This window comes from Columba livia, chromosome 11 (genome assembly GCF_036013475.1).
Source record: "Columba livia isolate bColLiv1 breed racing homer chromosome 11, bColLiv1.pat.W.v2, whole genome shotgun sequence".
Lineage (NCBI taxonomy): Eukaryota > Metazoa > Chordata > Aves > Columbiformes > Columbidae > Columba > Columba livia.
In genome coordinates, this window is record NC_088612.1 from 18231591 (window position 1) to 18247135 (window position 15545).

General features: G+C 39.6%; 1 protein-coding gene across 2 annotated transcripts in view; it reads left to right on the forward strand.

The window, feature by feature from the left end:
- Window positions 1-2506: 2506 nt before the first annotated feature.
- The window catches only part of PEAK1 (pseudopodium enriched atypical kinase 1), a 34404-nt gene continuing 21365 nt past the window's right edge, over window positions 2507-15545 (forward strand). The window contains exons 1-2 of one of the 2 annotated variants that reach the window (XM_021285584.2): window positions 2507-5673; window positions 13527-13643. In XM_021285584.2, coding sequence (XP_021141259.2) covers window positions 2507-5673; window positions 13527-13643 — 3284 coding nt within the window. The remainder of the gene's footprint in view (window positions 5674-13526; window positions 13644-15545) is intronic. The other variant, XM_065076199.1, reaches the window with a different exon arrangement.

The following is a 15545-nucleotide window of genomic DNA, read 5'->3' on the forward strand; positions in this document are numbered from 1 at the left end:
AAGATCTAATGTACCTATACGTGTCTTGTGTATTTTCCTCTGTTTAAGTCACATGTCTGCATTTACAGAGACATGTCTACATGTATTTTATATTTAAGCTAAACTGCTGCAGGTGGTGCTTCTGGGACTTGGGATATATGTTTGCAGAGAGCTGTATTTTTTACTCTGACTGGAGCGTTGTATTGTGATTCTGCGGTGTTTCCTGTAGTTTGCTTTCATATGTTGAGCATAGAACTCATCTGGGTTAGAGGAAAATTCGTTAGTATCAGGGTATCTGAGCAAATGAGAGTGAGTACAGCCAGCAGTAAAACATAAAATGTAGTCATATGAAGGTGTGCAATAGCGTGCTTTCTCATTTCTACCCCAACATTATTAGCAGAAAATGCTTTGCCGGGAAGGCCATAAAGCTGCCTGGTTTGTGATAGGATTCTAGAGCAAGTGCAGTTTATGCAATTTCAAAGAAATAACATCACCCGGTTAAATCTGAAAAACCACACAGGTATGCACTAACCCTTTTGTTTAAATTGTTTGTTCGGAGGTTTTAAGTGGTGGAGAAATAATATTTTCCAAGAAAACATTTAGATTACATCCCCATTAGTGTAACTTTACTCCTTTTATTTGTTAAATACACGAAAAGAAGGAGCTAACCAGAATATAAAATGTTAGTATGTGTGCTCTTGCTTGCTCTCTCTCATTTTAGGAGAACTGTTTCTTAACGTAATTTTTCTTCTTACAATATATGGGTTTGCAAAGTGTTGAAGCAACAAATCTTGGCAGAGATCAAAAAAACACCAGGGCATTTTACTCTGTATGTATAGAACAAAGGCTGAAGGTTTGGGCAGATCTCTGTCTAGCAGACTTTCTATCTCTTAGGTCATACAGGGAAAGCTTTTGGCACTGACTTTTTGGCAAAAACCTTTGTCTGGAAACATATTTAGTCAGCGTATGAAATATGATAGCCCTGGTACCGCGAATGTGTCTGAAGATACTAATAGAGTTAGACTGCAGCCCCATCTGGTGTTGGAACAGGATTGCTCCAGGAGAGTTTTCCAGCACAGGCCGGCCCTCTGCCAGAACACAGGGCAGGACGTGAGGAGACTCACTAATTCCTACGAGAGTCCGTTTTACTAGCGATTTCTGTTGTTTGTTACGCGGATGAAAACCAGTTGAGCCCGTGGTGAATTCCAGCAGAGCCATCCTGCTGCTGAGTTCCTAACCACAGCTCTACAGAGAGCTGCATCTTCACCTGAATGGATTTATTGTATTAATATCCTTTCAGTGTACCTGTGTGATCAGCAAGTACACTTTCACACAAATCTTGTAAGAATATGAAGTTACTGATTTTCAGTGCCTGTGTTTACAGAGGTAGTGGTGGATATACAGATTCTTTTACCTCAGTAAAATGTCTCCAATAATTTGAGTTATGCAACAGTGATGAAGAGACCAGACTTGTGGATTTGGCGTAGAAGCCTTAAAATCTTCAGGCATTAATTCATGAAACTCTCAAATCCTGGATACTCCAGTGACTATAAAGCACAGCAGATTCATGTTTGGTTTTTACTTAAGGCTGATCGTTTCAGGTTGTCTTTGAAAGAGATTTTAAATTCTTTTTCAGTTGTTATTTCTGGAGGAGTTAGGTAGAAAAGCTACATGTGAAACAAATCAGGGACTAAAAATCCATAGTTTTGTTTTGAGGATATAAGAATGGTTTATTGCTGCTATTGTAAGCTAAAGGAGAAGAAACAGTGACTTTCTGGAAAGGATTCCCCAGCATTTTTAACTGACTTCCCCAGGACAGCTGTCCAGCCTGTCCCTTCAGCCACAACACCCGTCCAGTTATCATTGGACTCTGATGAAAAAAGCACTAAAACACCAGAGTTTGCAATTGCTTGGATATATTTGGTCTCTTAAGCTGAGCTCATTCACTTTCAAGGTGAAAACAAGTGATCTCAATTGCATTTAGGAGAGTAAATATGCTCTTACTTTCTTGTGTGATATTTAAGTAGTTATGTTCAAAGCAATGGGCACTAATCTCTGTTTTTATATCCTCTTTCTAGCATTTGTTCTATTGGGAAAAATTAAAGGTCAGTGGTCCTGAACTAGTCAGGAGAATTATTCTAAATTCTCAGTTGCTGCCATTTCTCTTTTTCTTTCTCTGCTTTCAGTAATACAGGGCTTAGCTGCTAAAGCTTCACTTCTTTATGTATGAGAAGAATGATATTTGCAACGTTTTTTGCATTTCATTTACATAGTTTTGTAAATTTAGGTGAAAATAGATGAGACATCAGCAAAAGGCTACTTGCTTATTCCAGGTTGTTTGTAGCACAGAAAGTGTAAGTATAATGATCAGCCTGGTTTTCTCCATTCTTACCATCATTCTCTTCTGTGTTTCAGAATGATCACTGCTCTGAACAGTAGCTGTACCAGGGGAACAGAGTGAAAGCATATGGATGAAATTCTTACCATGCACTGAACAGCAGAGCACCAAGCACAAAGCTCTGGGAAAATGTCTGCTTGCAACACGTTCACTGAACACGTCTGGAAACCCGGTGAATGTAAGAACTGCTTCAAGCCCAAAAGCTTGCATCAGTTACCCCCTGTCTCTGAAAAAAAAACCCTCTCCCAAGGCAATCTGAAACCCAATGCAAACCAAAGTAACAGCCAGCGTGGGAGAAATACAGGCAATTTCCGACCACCTGTGGCAAAGAAACCCACTATAGCCGTGAAACCCACCATGATGGTAGTGGATGGGCAGGGTGTATGTGGTGAAATCAGCACGCCGGATCTCTGTGAGAATAAATCAGTGCCTGCAGGCTGGAACCGAAACAAAGCTGTCTTGAACAAAAAACCACTGAACAATAACAATGAAGATGAGATTGAAGGTTATAGCCATGTTCATAGGCCTTATGGCAACAACGATGGTGTAGGTAAGATACCAAATAATAATAATAATGGCCTGACAGAAGTTTTGAAGGAGATTGCAGGTTTGGATACCACGCCTCAGCTAACTGGAAATGAAATGAACTCAAGAGAAACCTTTTTGGGAAGAATAAATAATTGTTATAAAAGATCATTAGAAAGAAAGATCCCTCCAAGCTGCATGATGGGTGGAATGAAGGATTCACACAGTAAGCATGTTATTCTGAGTGGAAGCACTGAAGTAATAAGTAACGAAGGTGGACGTTTCTGCTATCCAGAGTTCTCTAGCGGAGATGAGAGCGAGGATGACGCGTTTTTTGGCAGCATGCAGGAAGAGCATGAGAGCTGGGATGAAAGTGATGAAGAGTTGCTAGCAATGGAAATTCGTATGAGGGGCCAACCTCGCTTTGCTAATTTTAGAGCTAACACCCTGTCTCCTGTTCCGTTCTGTGTCGACAAGAAATGGAACACTGTGCCCCTTAGAAACAAGTCTCTCCAGCGGATCTGTGCAGTGGATTATGATGACAGTTATGATGAAATTTTAAATGGTTATGGGGAAGAGACTGTGATTCTTTATGGGCAAGAAAGCATGCAGAGCATGAGATCTTCTGATTCTACATCTCCTGATTCTTCTTTGACTGAAGAGTCTCGTTCTGGAACAACCAGCAGTTCTTCACAGAAGCTCTGTAATGGAGGGTTATCTCCCAGTACACCTCAGGACCTCAAATTAATTGAACCAGAATATGAAAGTCTTTGTGATAATCAACTAGTGAAGGATGTGTCAAAACCTCCCAGAAACGTTCCGAAAAGTCTAGAAACTCACAAGGCAGTCCTGGCGCTTCGACTGGAAGAGAAGGATGGCAAAATTGCTGTGCAGACTGATATGCAAGAGAATAAAAGTTCGTCAGATGTTGCTGGTCAAGCTGTAACTATCAATTTGGTGCCTGTGGAAGAGCAAGCTAAACCTTACAGAGTGGTGAATATGGAACAACCAGTTTGCAAGCCATATACTGTAGTAGATGTATCAGCTGCCATGACCAATGAATGTAAGGACAGTCCAACTGAAACCTCAGAAACCAAAACCACATCATCTAACACGAGCTCACCCGTAACTCCAGGCACACCTGTTACATCCTCTGCAGCATCACCTGTACGCATAAATGCTAATCTGAAAAAGTCCAGTGCAATCAGATATCAAGAAGTGTGGACTTCTAGTACTAGTCCAAGACAGAAGATACCTAAGGTGGAGTTAATTGGTAACAACTCAGGACCTTCTGTTCCCCCCCGGAAGACAAGCCACCACAAGTCAGCTCCTACTTCACCTACAGCTACAAATATTTCTTCAAAAACTATCCCAGTTAAGTCTCCCAATTTATCTGAGATAAAATTCAACAGCTACAATAATGCTGGCATGCCGCCTTTTCCTATTATCATTCATGATGAGCCCACTTATGCTAAGAGTTCCAAAAATGCTATTAAAGTTCCCATAGTAATCAATCCAAATGCATATGATAATCTGGCTATCTATAAAAGTTTTCTAGGGACCAGCGGAGAGCTATCCATCAAAGATAAAACTACTAGTGTGATAAGCCACACATATGAAGAAATTGAAACAGAAAGCAAAATGACTGAAGCCATAGGAAGTAAAGCCACTGAATTTTCCCAGGCGAAGGGGGTGACTAATAGCTCTGAATGCAGGCTGGGTTCTGTGGCACAAAAGGTCCAAGAGTTTAATAGCTGTCTCACTAAAAGTCAGATATCACCACAGAGGAGTCACAGTTCTGACCACAGCTCCCCATCAAGAGTTCAGAAGACAACACAGGAGCCTGCAGCCAAAGTAGACGTAACACCAGAGGCTTCTGCTGGCAGCAGCAGCGGTAGAGAGAATGCAAGTACGGTGCTTTCACAGATTGTGGCCTCTATCCAACCTCCACAGTCTCCTCCAGAAACACCTCAGTCTGGGCCCAAGTCTTGTAGCGTAGAAGAGCTGTATTCCTTACCCCCCGATGCAGATGCTACTAAAAACACCCTGGTACGACCCAAATCTCTGTTTACATCACAGTCTGAAATAGAGTCATCCAAGGCGGTGGAAAACACTGCTGCTAAAATGCAGAAAGACTCACTTTCACAGCCAGTTGCCACTCACTCTCCAAAGCCAGTGAGAGCCTCCCCAAATACCACAAGTCCCAAAACAGAGCAAGCACCGCCATTTCCTCCTCCACGGTCCACTTCTTCCCCCTACCATGCAAGCAACTTGTTGCAAAGACACTTCAGCAATTGGACCAAACCAAACAGTCCCACCAGGTCGACAGAGGCTGAGTCAATCCTTCATTCAGAAGGTCGCCGAGCTGCTGATGCGAAACCCAAACGCTGGATATCATTTAAGAGCTTCTTCCGCCGCAGAAAAACTGATGATGAGGAAGACAAAGAGAAAGAAAGAGAGAAAGGAAAACTGGTGGGTCTGGATGGAACTGTTATACATATGCTCCCCCCTCCTCCAGTCCAACGTCATCACTGGTTCAGCGAGGCGAAGTCAGACTCGAGTGAGAAGCCATCGATTGTGTTCATGTATAGATGTGAACCAGCACCAGCTGAACCAAAAGCCGACCATCCAAACGTGAGCGGAGCCGAGTCTGCGATCACAGATGTGCTGGCAAAAGACAAAGGAGACATGCAGGAAAAAGCTCCAGAGAGCTCCGAACAGAAACTGGGCAGCCATTCATCACCCCCGCAGATTCCCAAGAAAATCCCCAGGTAACCTGCTCATCTTTTTTAGTCACTTAGTTGTGAACCGTCCTGTATATGCTGCTGAAAAGGGGATAACTTAAGAAGTTTTATGGCACTAAGTGTTCTTTTTTCAAAGTATATTTATTTTAGGTAACTTAAAGCACATTTTTAAAATCTTTGTGTTACATTGGATATCAGAAAAGATTAAAAAAAAATATTATAAACAGTACCTGATAATTGGGGTTTGTATTGCAGGTTCACCAAAATATATCCATGTTACATTAAATCACGTACATTTTCCTGAATTTCTAGTTTAAGAAAGTGTTCTTACATTATAGGAAAATAAATAATTTCTCAGCAGAAATAAAGGCAACAATTGAAAAGTATAATAGAAATTAAAAGATCTGTGACTCATGAAAGGGGTGGTGTGCTAACTTTATCTCACATACCCAAGAACACAAGAGATACTAATGAATTTGATGTTACACTGCAGCACTCCCCCCAAAAAAAATGGATGAAAGTAATAATAGAATTAGATTATATATAAAATAATTTATCTCCATTTTGCAAGGCTTTTAGTGACTAATATACTTTGTCCATTAACAGTACTGGATTCAGTAGAGCTGGTTGCTCCATCTCTGCCTGACAATTTTGTTCACTGGTTTAATTTTTTTTTAACAGAATTTACTAAAATGCCTCATAGTTTCAATTCCTGTGAAAATATTTGGCCAGTAGATATTTTACTCCTAGAAGTTCATGGTAGTTGCGTGTTTTAGGTACGTCTGTTGGTTTCAAGGTCTGTTTGTTCCTTTATCAAGGGTACACACACTTTCTTGCTTGTTTCTGAACATGGAGAAGCATCCTTATTCCCAGATACGCATTGTTTTTAAAATGCCGCTTTAAAAATACCCATGTGGATGTATAGAAATAGGTCTTCAGTGCTATTATACAAACCAATTCCAAAATAGCTTCAAACTTGTGTTATTTAATTCTTTGTAACAATAACCTACTGGTAGGAATTCTTTTTAACTTTGAGCTATGAGTGAGCCTCAGAAGATGTATCATGGCCATGTTCTTTGTTTTTCTGTCTTTGTTGTCTATACAAGGAAGTTGCGGTGATTTTTAGTTAAAATAATTTTAAAGTTGATGTAAACTAATAGAAATCTCAATGTGAGCACAGTTTGAGTTTATAGTAAACTGATTGCTGCTTAAAGTAAAATAAGTATGTCTTTAACTAACTAACGGTCACTGTTTGCACCAAGTGTAATTAAATCACCTCTATATCACATCTTGGGAACACTGATACAGCATTCTCATTGAAGATCAGGGCTACTTTTCAGGCTGTTTGCCTTTTGCCAGAATGGATGAACTGCAATCTCAGGGTCAAGGATTTTATAGTTAAAAAAAAATGTATGCAAAAATTAACAAATAGGGTTTAAAAAAATCCCAGTGCAAATTGTGGGTGTGAGTTTCAGAAACGTTAAGCACTTTCAGAAACTATTAAAGCCAGTAGGAGCATTCACCATCTCTGCAGGATGAACAGCACCACAGGGCTGTGGGCGATGACAAAAGAGGGCGTCCCTGTATTTAAAGTGCATATTGCAGTTTAAGGGCCAAGACAGTGGGGAATGTATCCAGGGCTGGAATAACCCTTGGTAGGAGTCTGGTCTCTCTAGACTTGCCCTAAATTAAATGGGGAGAAGCAGGGAGCTTTAGAGAGTAAGTTAAAGAATTGACAAGTTTGTTCTCATAACCCCCATCTAGAGGAACCCATTTTTTCTATTATCTCCAGGGGAACCTAAAGAAAATGAGGTTGTAGCAACATTTGTTTTCAGCAGCATCACCGAGCACGTTGCCGTACGATGCACTTGCTCTCATGTCACTGGTGCCCGCTCATGTGGTCACCTGTGGTGAACCAGACTGGGCAAGTGATCCAAATAAAAAAATCCCTGGGCAGTTATTTTTCAGCCAGATCAATTTGCTGGGAGACGAGGCAGGAAGGAGCAGCTGCTTGTCTCAGTGGGAAAAGGGCAATGACGGGCTAATGGCTGTGGTTGTAGTTGGCATTTGTTCTTAGCCCACCCTAGAGACGGTGCTGTTACCTGCTTTATATTCTTTTACACTATTACTGGAAAGTCTTCTGCCCTTGCTGTTGAAGGCAACTGGTTATTCTGTCCAGTCTTGTTCATTTATTTCAAAAAGAAAGCTTACTCTTCATTTTTCTGCAAGTCAAAGTAATATATCTCACAATTTCCCCTGGTGAAAATTGGAATTTGCCAAATGTTAGAATTGGAACTTCTTCTTTCCAACAATATTGTTCTATGGTTTCTACACATTTCAAAGGAAATGCACTGAGGTGCTGAGACATGTGTTGTGGGAACACTGGACAGTGGATATCTCTATCCTTCCGTTACTGTATTCCATTACCTTGATGCAATTTGATGCCTTAAGTTATTTGGGGTTTTTTTACTTAATTTTTAATATTGTGAAAGAGACCAATTGAGACCTTATAGTGCCAGAAGAGGAAGGGTTTTGTTGTTGTTGTTCAAGGGGTTTGGCTTTTGTTTTTAATATCCCAGTTTGTGAGAATCAGGGTTGTCAACTTCCATTTTTGCACAAGCAGACAATGCTGTGCTTGTTTTGTGTTCACTCTTCAAGTATTAGTGAAAGGTTAATGTTAATTCAGGCTAAAATATGTGTATGGAAAAGATGTTTAAAATCTTCAGTTAAGCTTGCAGAAGCTTAGAAGAAAACAGAGAACGTGAAGATAGCAATCAATGAACGGGGCACTTGCCTAACTCAGAATGCCCACAACAGTAAGCCCACTGAAAAAAACAAACTGATGACCTGGAAAATAAGATAAGCTTTAAAAATGTCAGATTACCAGGGGGTCTTGAAAGCAAATTAAATGAAGATACAGTATTTCCTTACTTGCAATGGATTACAAAGCTGCTCCGGTTGATAACATAATCACAAAACGGGTCTGAAGGTATTTAAAGTTATCACTAGAAAGGTCAGTTTTTCCCTTTGAATGGCACTTGTAAAATAGTCAGTTCTTTAGAAAGCTGAAAACTACGTCTTTGTTATACAAAAGAACTTGATTTTGTTTTATGTATGTGATTATTTCTTTCTGTTTGATGCCAGGACGCACATATGTTTGTTCAAAAGGATCTAGCGAATACTAATGTATTAAATGTACAAAAAACTTGTAGATTAATTTTTGCTAAAAATCATTTAATTGGAACAAAAATCAGGTTTTCTTAGAACACCTGTAGTTGACGACGCAGCAGTTGTTCTCAGGCAAAACCTAGAACTGACCTCTAAAAAGGTAACATGGTGATATTCTGGCCTAAGTCACTGTAATTGCTCAGGGTGGTACAGCACAGCGTGGAATCCACACCGAAGTTTAAAAAAATATTATATCAAAGCCTCTTATCTGTTGGATCAAACTGTTGCCATTGGAGTTTCACAGGGTAAAGGTTTCTCTTCTCCCTCACTGAGCGATCATTATTTATACCCTGTAGCAGCTTTTTAGATTGACATGTTTCCTAAAACAAAACTGCAGAGCGGCCTTCTGATTCTTCCTTTCCTATCTTTGTAAACCACATCAGAGCTGAACTAAAACCTCATTCAGCTCTCTTTTAGATGGCAGTGCCTTTGTAAATCAAGGTACAACTGATTTGTGAACAGCCATTTCTATTCAGCTACATCTTAAACTTAATAGTTTCCTTCCGTAGCTACAAGTTGGCCGTAACTTTCTTTTACAGCATCTTTGGGCTAGAGTTGGGTGAACTCAAGATAAACCTGTTTACTGAAATACTTCCTTCACGTAGTGAGGTCTGTATATTCAGGCCGTTCTGGTTTAGATAAGAAAGCATTTCTTCATAGCTCAAGTTAGGATTACCAGTCTAATTCCTAAAATTATTTTAACTCTGTTGAAAGGATTTTAACTCATAGTTGAGAGATAGGAGTTGTGCTGTCCCATAGCTACAGAAATCACTATTCTGTTGTGTCTTGCTTCAAAAGGAGTGAAATGTTTATACATATTTTGAAGGTTTGTTTTGAACCTTAGAAAGTGTGCTTCTCCATTGCAGTTAAACACTACATCACAACTTGAGTTCTTTTAAGGCTATTTTTTGTTAAAATAGCCCCTGGTCATTTCACTGGACACTTTCATGGGCTCTATACTTACCAGAGTACAGAGATATCAGAGCTTTTGGAAATGACTTCTCCTTCAAATCATACCCAAGTGCCACACTCACAGTACAAACAGTTCACCTTGAGTAACTTCCAGCCAGACTGCTGCTCCTGACATTAACATAAATATCAGGGGCAGATGAGAATCTCTTAGAAAACTGGCCAAAACCTTGCACGGTTCCTGCCTGCCCTGGAAGCATTTCAGTAGTACAAGTGATCCTCAAATGCCTTCTGTTGTGCTGATTGCCCTGAGGTTGCTGACGACTGTTCACACTATTTGCTTTAAATTACAGTAAGTCCGATGTGATTTCAAGAATTTGAGTTAGGCATCAAATTTCCATATACAAGCAATGGAAAAAGACAATTCCAGTGAGGTGATTTAGAGCACTAAGACCTAAAGGGCCTAGCCTGAATGGGTTATCTCTTCAGTGGGTTTTTTTGTAACTTCTGTTATGCTACTAACCATTATTAAAGGAAAAAACATGTAGGGTATGGGGGCTAGGGGTGTGCCACAGTGCAACACCATCTGCGGCCTGCACAGGGTGGGGAATGGAGCTTACGCGTAGGCTCTCCTGATTCAGTGGGACAGGAGCCATGGAATTCCTCTGAGTGCTCTGTATATTTGGAGGAATATGAATGTTTTAACAGATCACTCAGTAAAAACAACAGGAATAATTGTTCTTCAAAAATTTAGTCGTATATTAAGATCAGGATCACATCCAGAGACAGGCAGGAATAACCACCACTGCCACATTCCACTTTCTCTTTGTCATTGATCCAAACCTGCAGATTCCACAGCTGCTTCAGAAACTATTTGAGAACAGAACTCTTTGAAGTCACAGTAGGACTCTGTTTAAAACAAAGTCCTTTCCAGTTTTGAGGACCTCTAGTCTAAGTCTTAAGGTAAGGTTCTCACCTGGAGCCAAAACCTGTTAAGTGTAGCTTGCATAATTAGTGAGGAGAATTCATGTTTGTTATAGCTGAAATTTGCTAGAGCAAGTCTACTGAAATGGGAGAAACTCTCATCTGAAAAGTTCAGGTGAAACTATCAGTTCCTTATTCTCCCCAAATCTATCTTGGTTTGCTCTTTTGAGATATCAGTGAAGTTTATTTACCTCACTCAGCAATGCTCAACAATGCTTTTAAGAGCATTAACCATCTGTTTTACCCGGTTTCATCAATGAAAAACTTTTGTGAGATTTTTCTCTAGTATGCGAACAGAATTGGAAATTATGCATGTTCATTAAGGAAAACATTTGGTAACATTTTATGTGAAAATCTGTAAACACTGAGGGCTGTCTAAGAACCAAGTACAAGGGGGTTTACCATTTATTATTTTATAAATTTAGACTAAGAAATGGTAAAATGTATTATTGTTCATAATTCCTCTAACACAGTCTGTAAAATGGAAAGACTGAGAACTTAAAATGTATAAAGAAAATTTGTGTTTCTGTTTGCTTGTTTTATAATGCACAGTTAACCTGTGGAACTCATTGCCGTGAATTTTCACTGACGTTAAAGAGCATGCAAACATCACATTATACAAGATTTTAAAACAAACAACTTGTCATGCTTCAGGACTGAGCCAACTTCAAAATAATAAGGATCAGGAATAAAATTTATGGCATAGTTATCTCAGGGTGTCCTTTGAGAAGTTTCTTTCACTCTTCCTCATAAGTAACTGTTCTTGGCTAATGGTGGCGATGAGGAACTTAACTGCAGGACTGACTGGAGTGGATCTTCTGTCCCCATGGTGTACTCTGGTAGAAACCTGCGCACTGATCAGCTTTGCTCAGTGTTTTGCAGAACTAAAGTGTTCTGTGTTCTGAGTGGAAGTTCCTGTGCAAGGTGGCCTTTGACCACCCTCAAGCCATTAACCTCTCTGCATTTTTCCTCAAGCATTATCCAGTCAATTTAGGCTTTATATCAGCTTTATTAGCTTAAAAGTGTAGGGCCTGAGGGGATCTCAAAGGGATCTCTTTGAAACTAAATTTATCTACAAGTTACACAGGCTGTTTTTTGTGTAGAACTGAGTCATCTTCCTTTTTGGGCTCCCATCTCAAACTGTACGCCTACCATTGATTACTGCTTTGCTGTTGACCCCTCAGAGAGCAGATCAGGGTACCAGCTGGGTCTAAGGCCACATCAGCTTTTCTCTGTGTTTCTGTCACTGATTTCTGCCACTTGGATTTATGTGGTGTCTTACACAGAACTGTATTCCCTCAGCTTGACCTCTAGATCTGACCCTAATTCAGGAATGCACTCTCAGAATCACTTCTTATAAGCATTCTGCTTTATCTCCCTCATATTCATTGCCATTTATTAATCACTCTAGTTGAGAAGGCGTGCTTTGAATCGTGGAAAATACAGGTCACGCCATAGCTGTGATTCCACTGTCCTTACAGAAGTTACCACACTACGCAGGCTGCTTTCTGGATGCTCACTATTGCCAAAAGACCAAGGCAAGTTAGACCACATCATCTTGTGGCTATCCTCCAAAACCGCGAAGGAGGAGAGCCTGAGGGAAGGGTTAGGGGCATTTGTCCCCGCAGAGAAAAACAATTTTAAAACAGTTTTGAGCTTCTGCACATGTGAATGACAAGTATGTGTGTTCAGTGGGATGTTATCTGAAGGACAGTCATTTTTATGGCAGGTTTTTTTGCTGCACGTAATCTCAGCTTCTTAGGAAAACAAAAGTGTTCTGTGTTTGCAGAGATCTGCTTCCTCCATTAACCAAGTAGTTGTTTAATTTCAGCCACATGTGCCCGAGGAGCAGAGTTCTCTAAGGTAATTCCTTTCCTATGAAGTTTATTTTTGAAATAAAAAAGGGAAAAGAAAAAGGCTTGGACAGAGGAGGCTGTGCCCACTATGGTAAAAGCTAAATATGTGCTCTTATGCAAGGCATCAAAGAATCCATCCTGGCAAAATAACTATAAATATCCCAAATAAGGAGATAGCTTTAAGTATCACTCACTATCAACAAGCAGATACAAAGTTATCAGGCTTTAATGGTTCTAATCTTGGAGAACCACTTGTTTATCAGCTGCTCTACTTTTCTGGAAAACGAGTAGTTTTAACTGTTTATACTATTTAATGAAGCAAAAGCCATTGGAATTTGGTTCTTGTAGCTTACTGAGTGAGGATGTTTTTCCCTTGTGTTCCTTCTGCGTTGTGTCGGAGCTGATTACGAGCTGGCATTTTGTTCTTTGCTCTCTTAGTCAGTGCACTGCGGATGTGCCGGATCTCTCTGTCTTTACTGTTAAGCTACAGGGAAGCATTTCCCCACACATTTCACGGCCTGACATCTAATTGCTGTGATTTAAAATGTATTTGACTCAGACACAAAACTGGTTAGAGAACAGATTTGAGATATTCACTTTTCAGAGTAGGTTAGTCTAAGTTCTTAGCTCCTCTTGAAACTTGAACCTGCTTTTGCCTAACTGATTAACATGACTAAGACCATAGTTGTCATACCAAAACAGTGATGTAGTAGGCTGTGAACTGCTTTTCATCCACGAAGGCAGTGGAAGAGTTAAGAAGGCAGGGCTGGAACTGACTGGTTTCCTGGGGCGCTTTGGCAAGTCCCTGAGACCAACCCCCTAAGGTAAACATGAAGAGGTGCGGTAGGTGTATCACTCTGTGCAGAGTTCAGCCCTGTTGCTTACAGCTTGCACAACTTGTAGCACATCAGAACACTGTGGAATCAATGGCTCGCCAGAGTTTCAAGACATGATTAAAAGACTCAAGAAGGCCCTGAAAGAATTTCCTTTAATGGGGAATTGTGTGAGTGAGTACAGTGGGTGAGTTGGTATTTTTTTCTTTCTTCCTTTCTAGCTGTTGGTTTACTTTGGCAAAATGCTTCTGAGCTTAGGTTTAGTGTATGTGCTTGCATGTGTCTGGTCTGGAGAATGAGTCTGTTCTGTACCTCACCAATTGATACTAAAAAATTACTTTGAGATGTGATAATTCCTGGTTTGTGGCAATGGCAGAACTGTAAAGCTACTAGAAACTACTTCCTAAACAAAATGTTCTTGTTGAGGAATGCAGGTATGTATATGATTTACAGCAATTACAAGCCTTTAGTTTAATTTCTCATAATCTTGAGAGCCTTGTTACTGCTTTAATTTTATGTATGCTTTACCCTGAAATTATATTAGGTTAACTCTTTAATGTGGATATATTTGTGGCACATGGAATGTTCTTCACTGGATTCCAATGCATGGTACTAAAAATGAACAAAAATTTTATGCTGATTCAAGATTACATCTTTTTGAACTTACGCCGTTTTTTCTCTTTTACTAACAAGTTCTAATGAGTTTTGTTTGTATCAGCCTGCAGCTCAGATTCATGAGGCTGAGTAGAAACAGCATGTGCGCACTGCATCGTACATGGGGTCTTGTGTTATGCGAAGTATTGGCATGTTTTAATCGTGGGGATTGCTAGAAGATTGTGTATCACCATTTTCAGTATTTTGGCTTTGGCATAGTGAGATATATGCCTGTAATTTATGTTAACTCCTTGAGGATACAATCTCTCAACTGTAAGGATTTGTGTTAAAGAAGCTCAGCTGCTCTGCCTATTTAAAAACATGTAGTTTTTATTTCTGTTAATCAGAAGTTACATTATGTTTCAAATCTCTACCACAAAAATTAAATAACTGTACAGAAATATGATGTGGTGATCATCTTTTGAAGGAAGTGCATTACTCCTATCTCATGGAAGTCACAAGTACTGCAAATTCTCGCTGTTCTATTTGATCAGGCTGCAATAATGAGAACTAAATTGGACATACGCTCTTGCGATTTGGCCTATAAGGAGTATTTGTTTCTGTGAGTGGGAGAGCATAAAGGCACAGAAGTATTTTTGCTCTGATAGTTCGATGTGGCATATTATTGATAATTGCTGCTATGTTTTCAATAGGATCAGGTTTTTTCAATAAACCTGAACTTTTATATATATATATATATATATATATATGTAACACATAATTTTAAAATCATACTGCAGTAAGTATATCCATGGAAACCAATTGAATCCATGATTTTCACAGTTTTGTCCTATGAGTCATCCCAGTTTCAAACTTCATAGCTAAGAGCAGGCACAGGGGACTGTCTTCATGGCCTTTTGCAATTGGCATAATGCAGGTAGGTTTTAACCTGGGGAATTTTATATGGGAAATAGATTACTGGCTTAGAAGAGCTACTGGGCTGTTTCCCAGAGTGTCAGTTCCCCAAATCCTACCAGTATATGAAAATGTGTCACTAAAGTTGTATGCATTTATTAAGACTTAACAGTCCCCTTTCTATACCTTGCTACCCTTGATTAAAGCAAAATCGTTCTGATTGGTAAAAAGCACATTAAGCTCTGCTGCTGTCCTATGAGTCCTACACTTTTTATGCAGAATCATGCCTGCATATATACGTGTACATATGTTGATGGTAGTCAGCTTTAAAACATTTTATTACCACTTTTGTAGGGAACATGAACTACTACATGTTACTATTTCAGTCAAAAGTCATTTCTTCTTATTTAGGAAAATAAATATTGTAGAAAGTTGGGATTTTTTTAAGGGAGGGCAAAAGGAGCTTATTTCTTTACCAGTTTATTCCCCTTCTTGAAGATATTTAGTGCCTTATCTGGTATTTTGCCAGAAGGATCTAGTATCATAGCTTTGGTCTCCAGGTGATTTTGTTTTGTTTGTT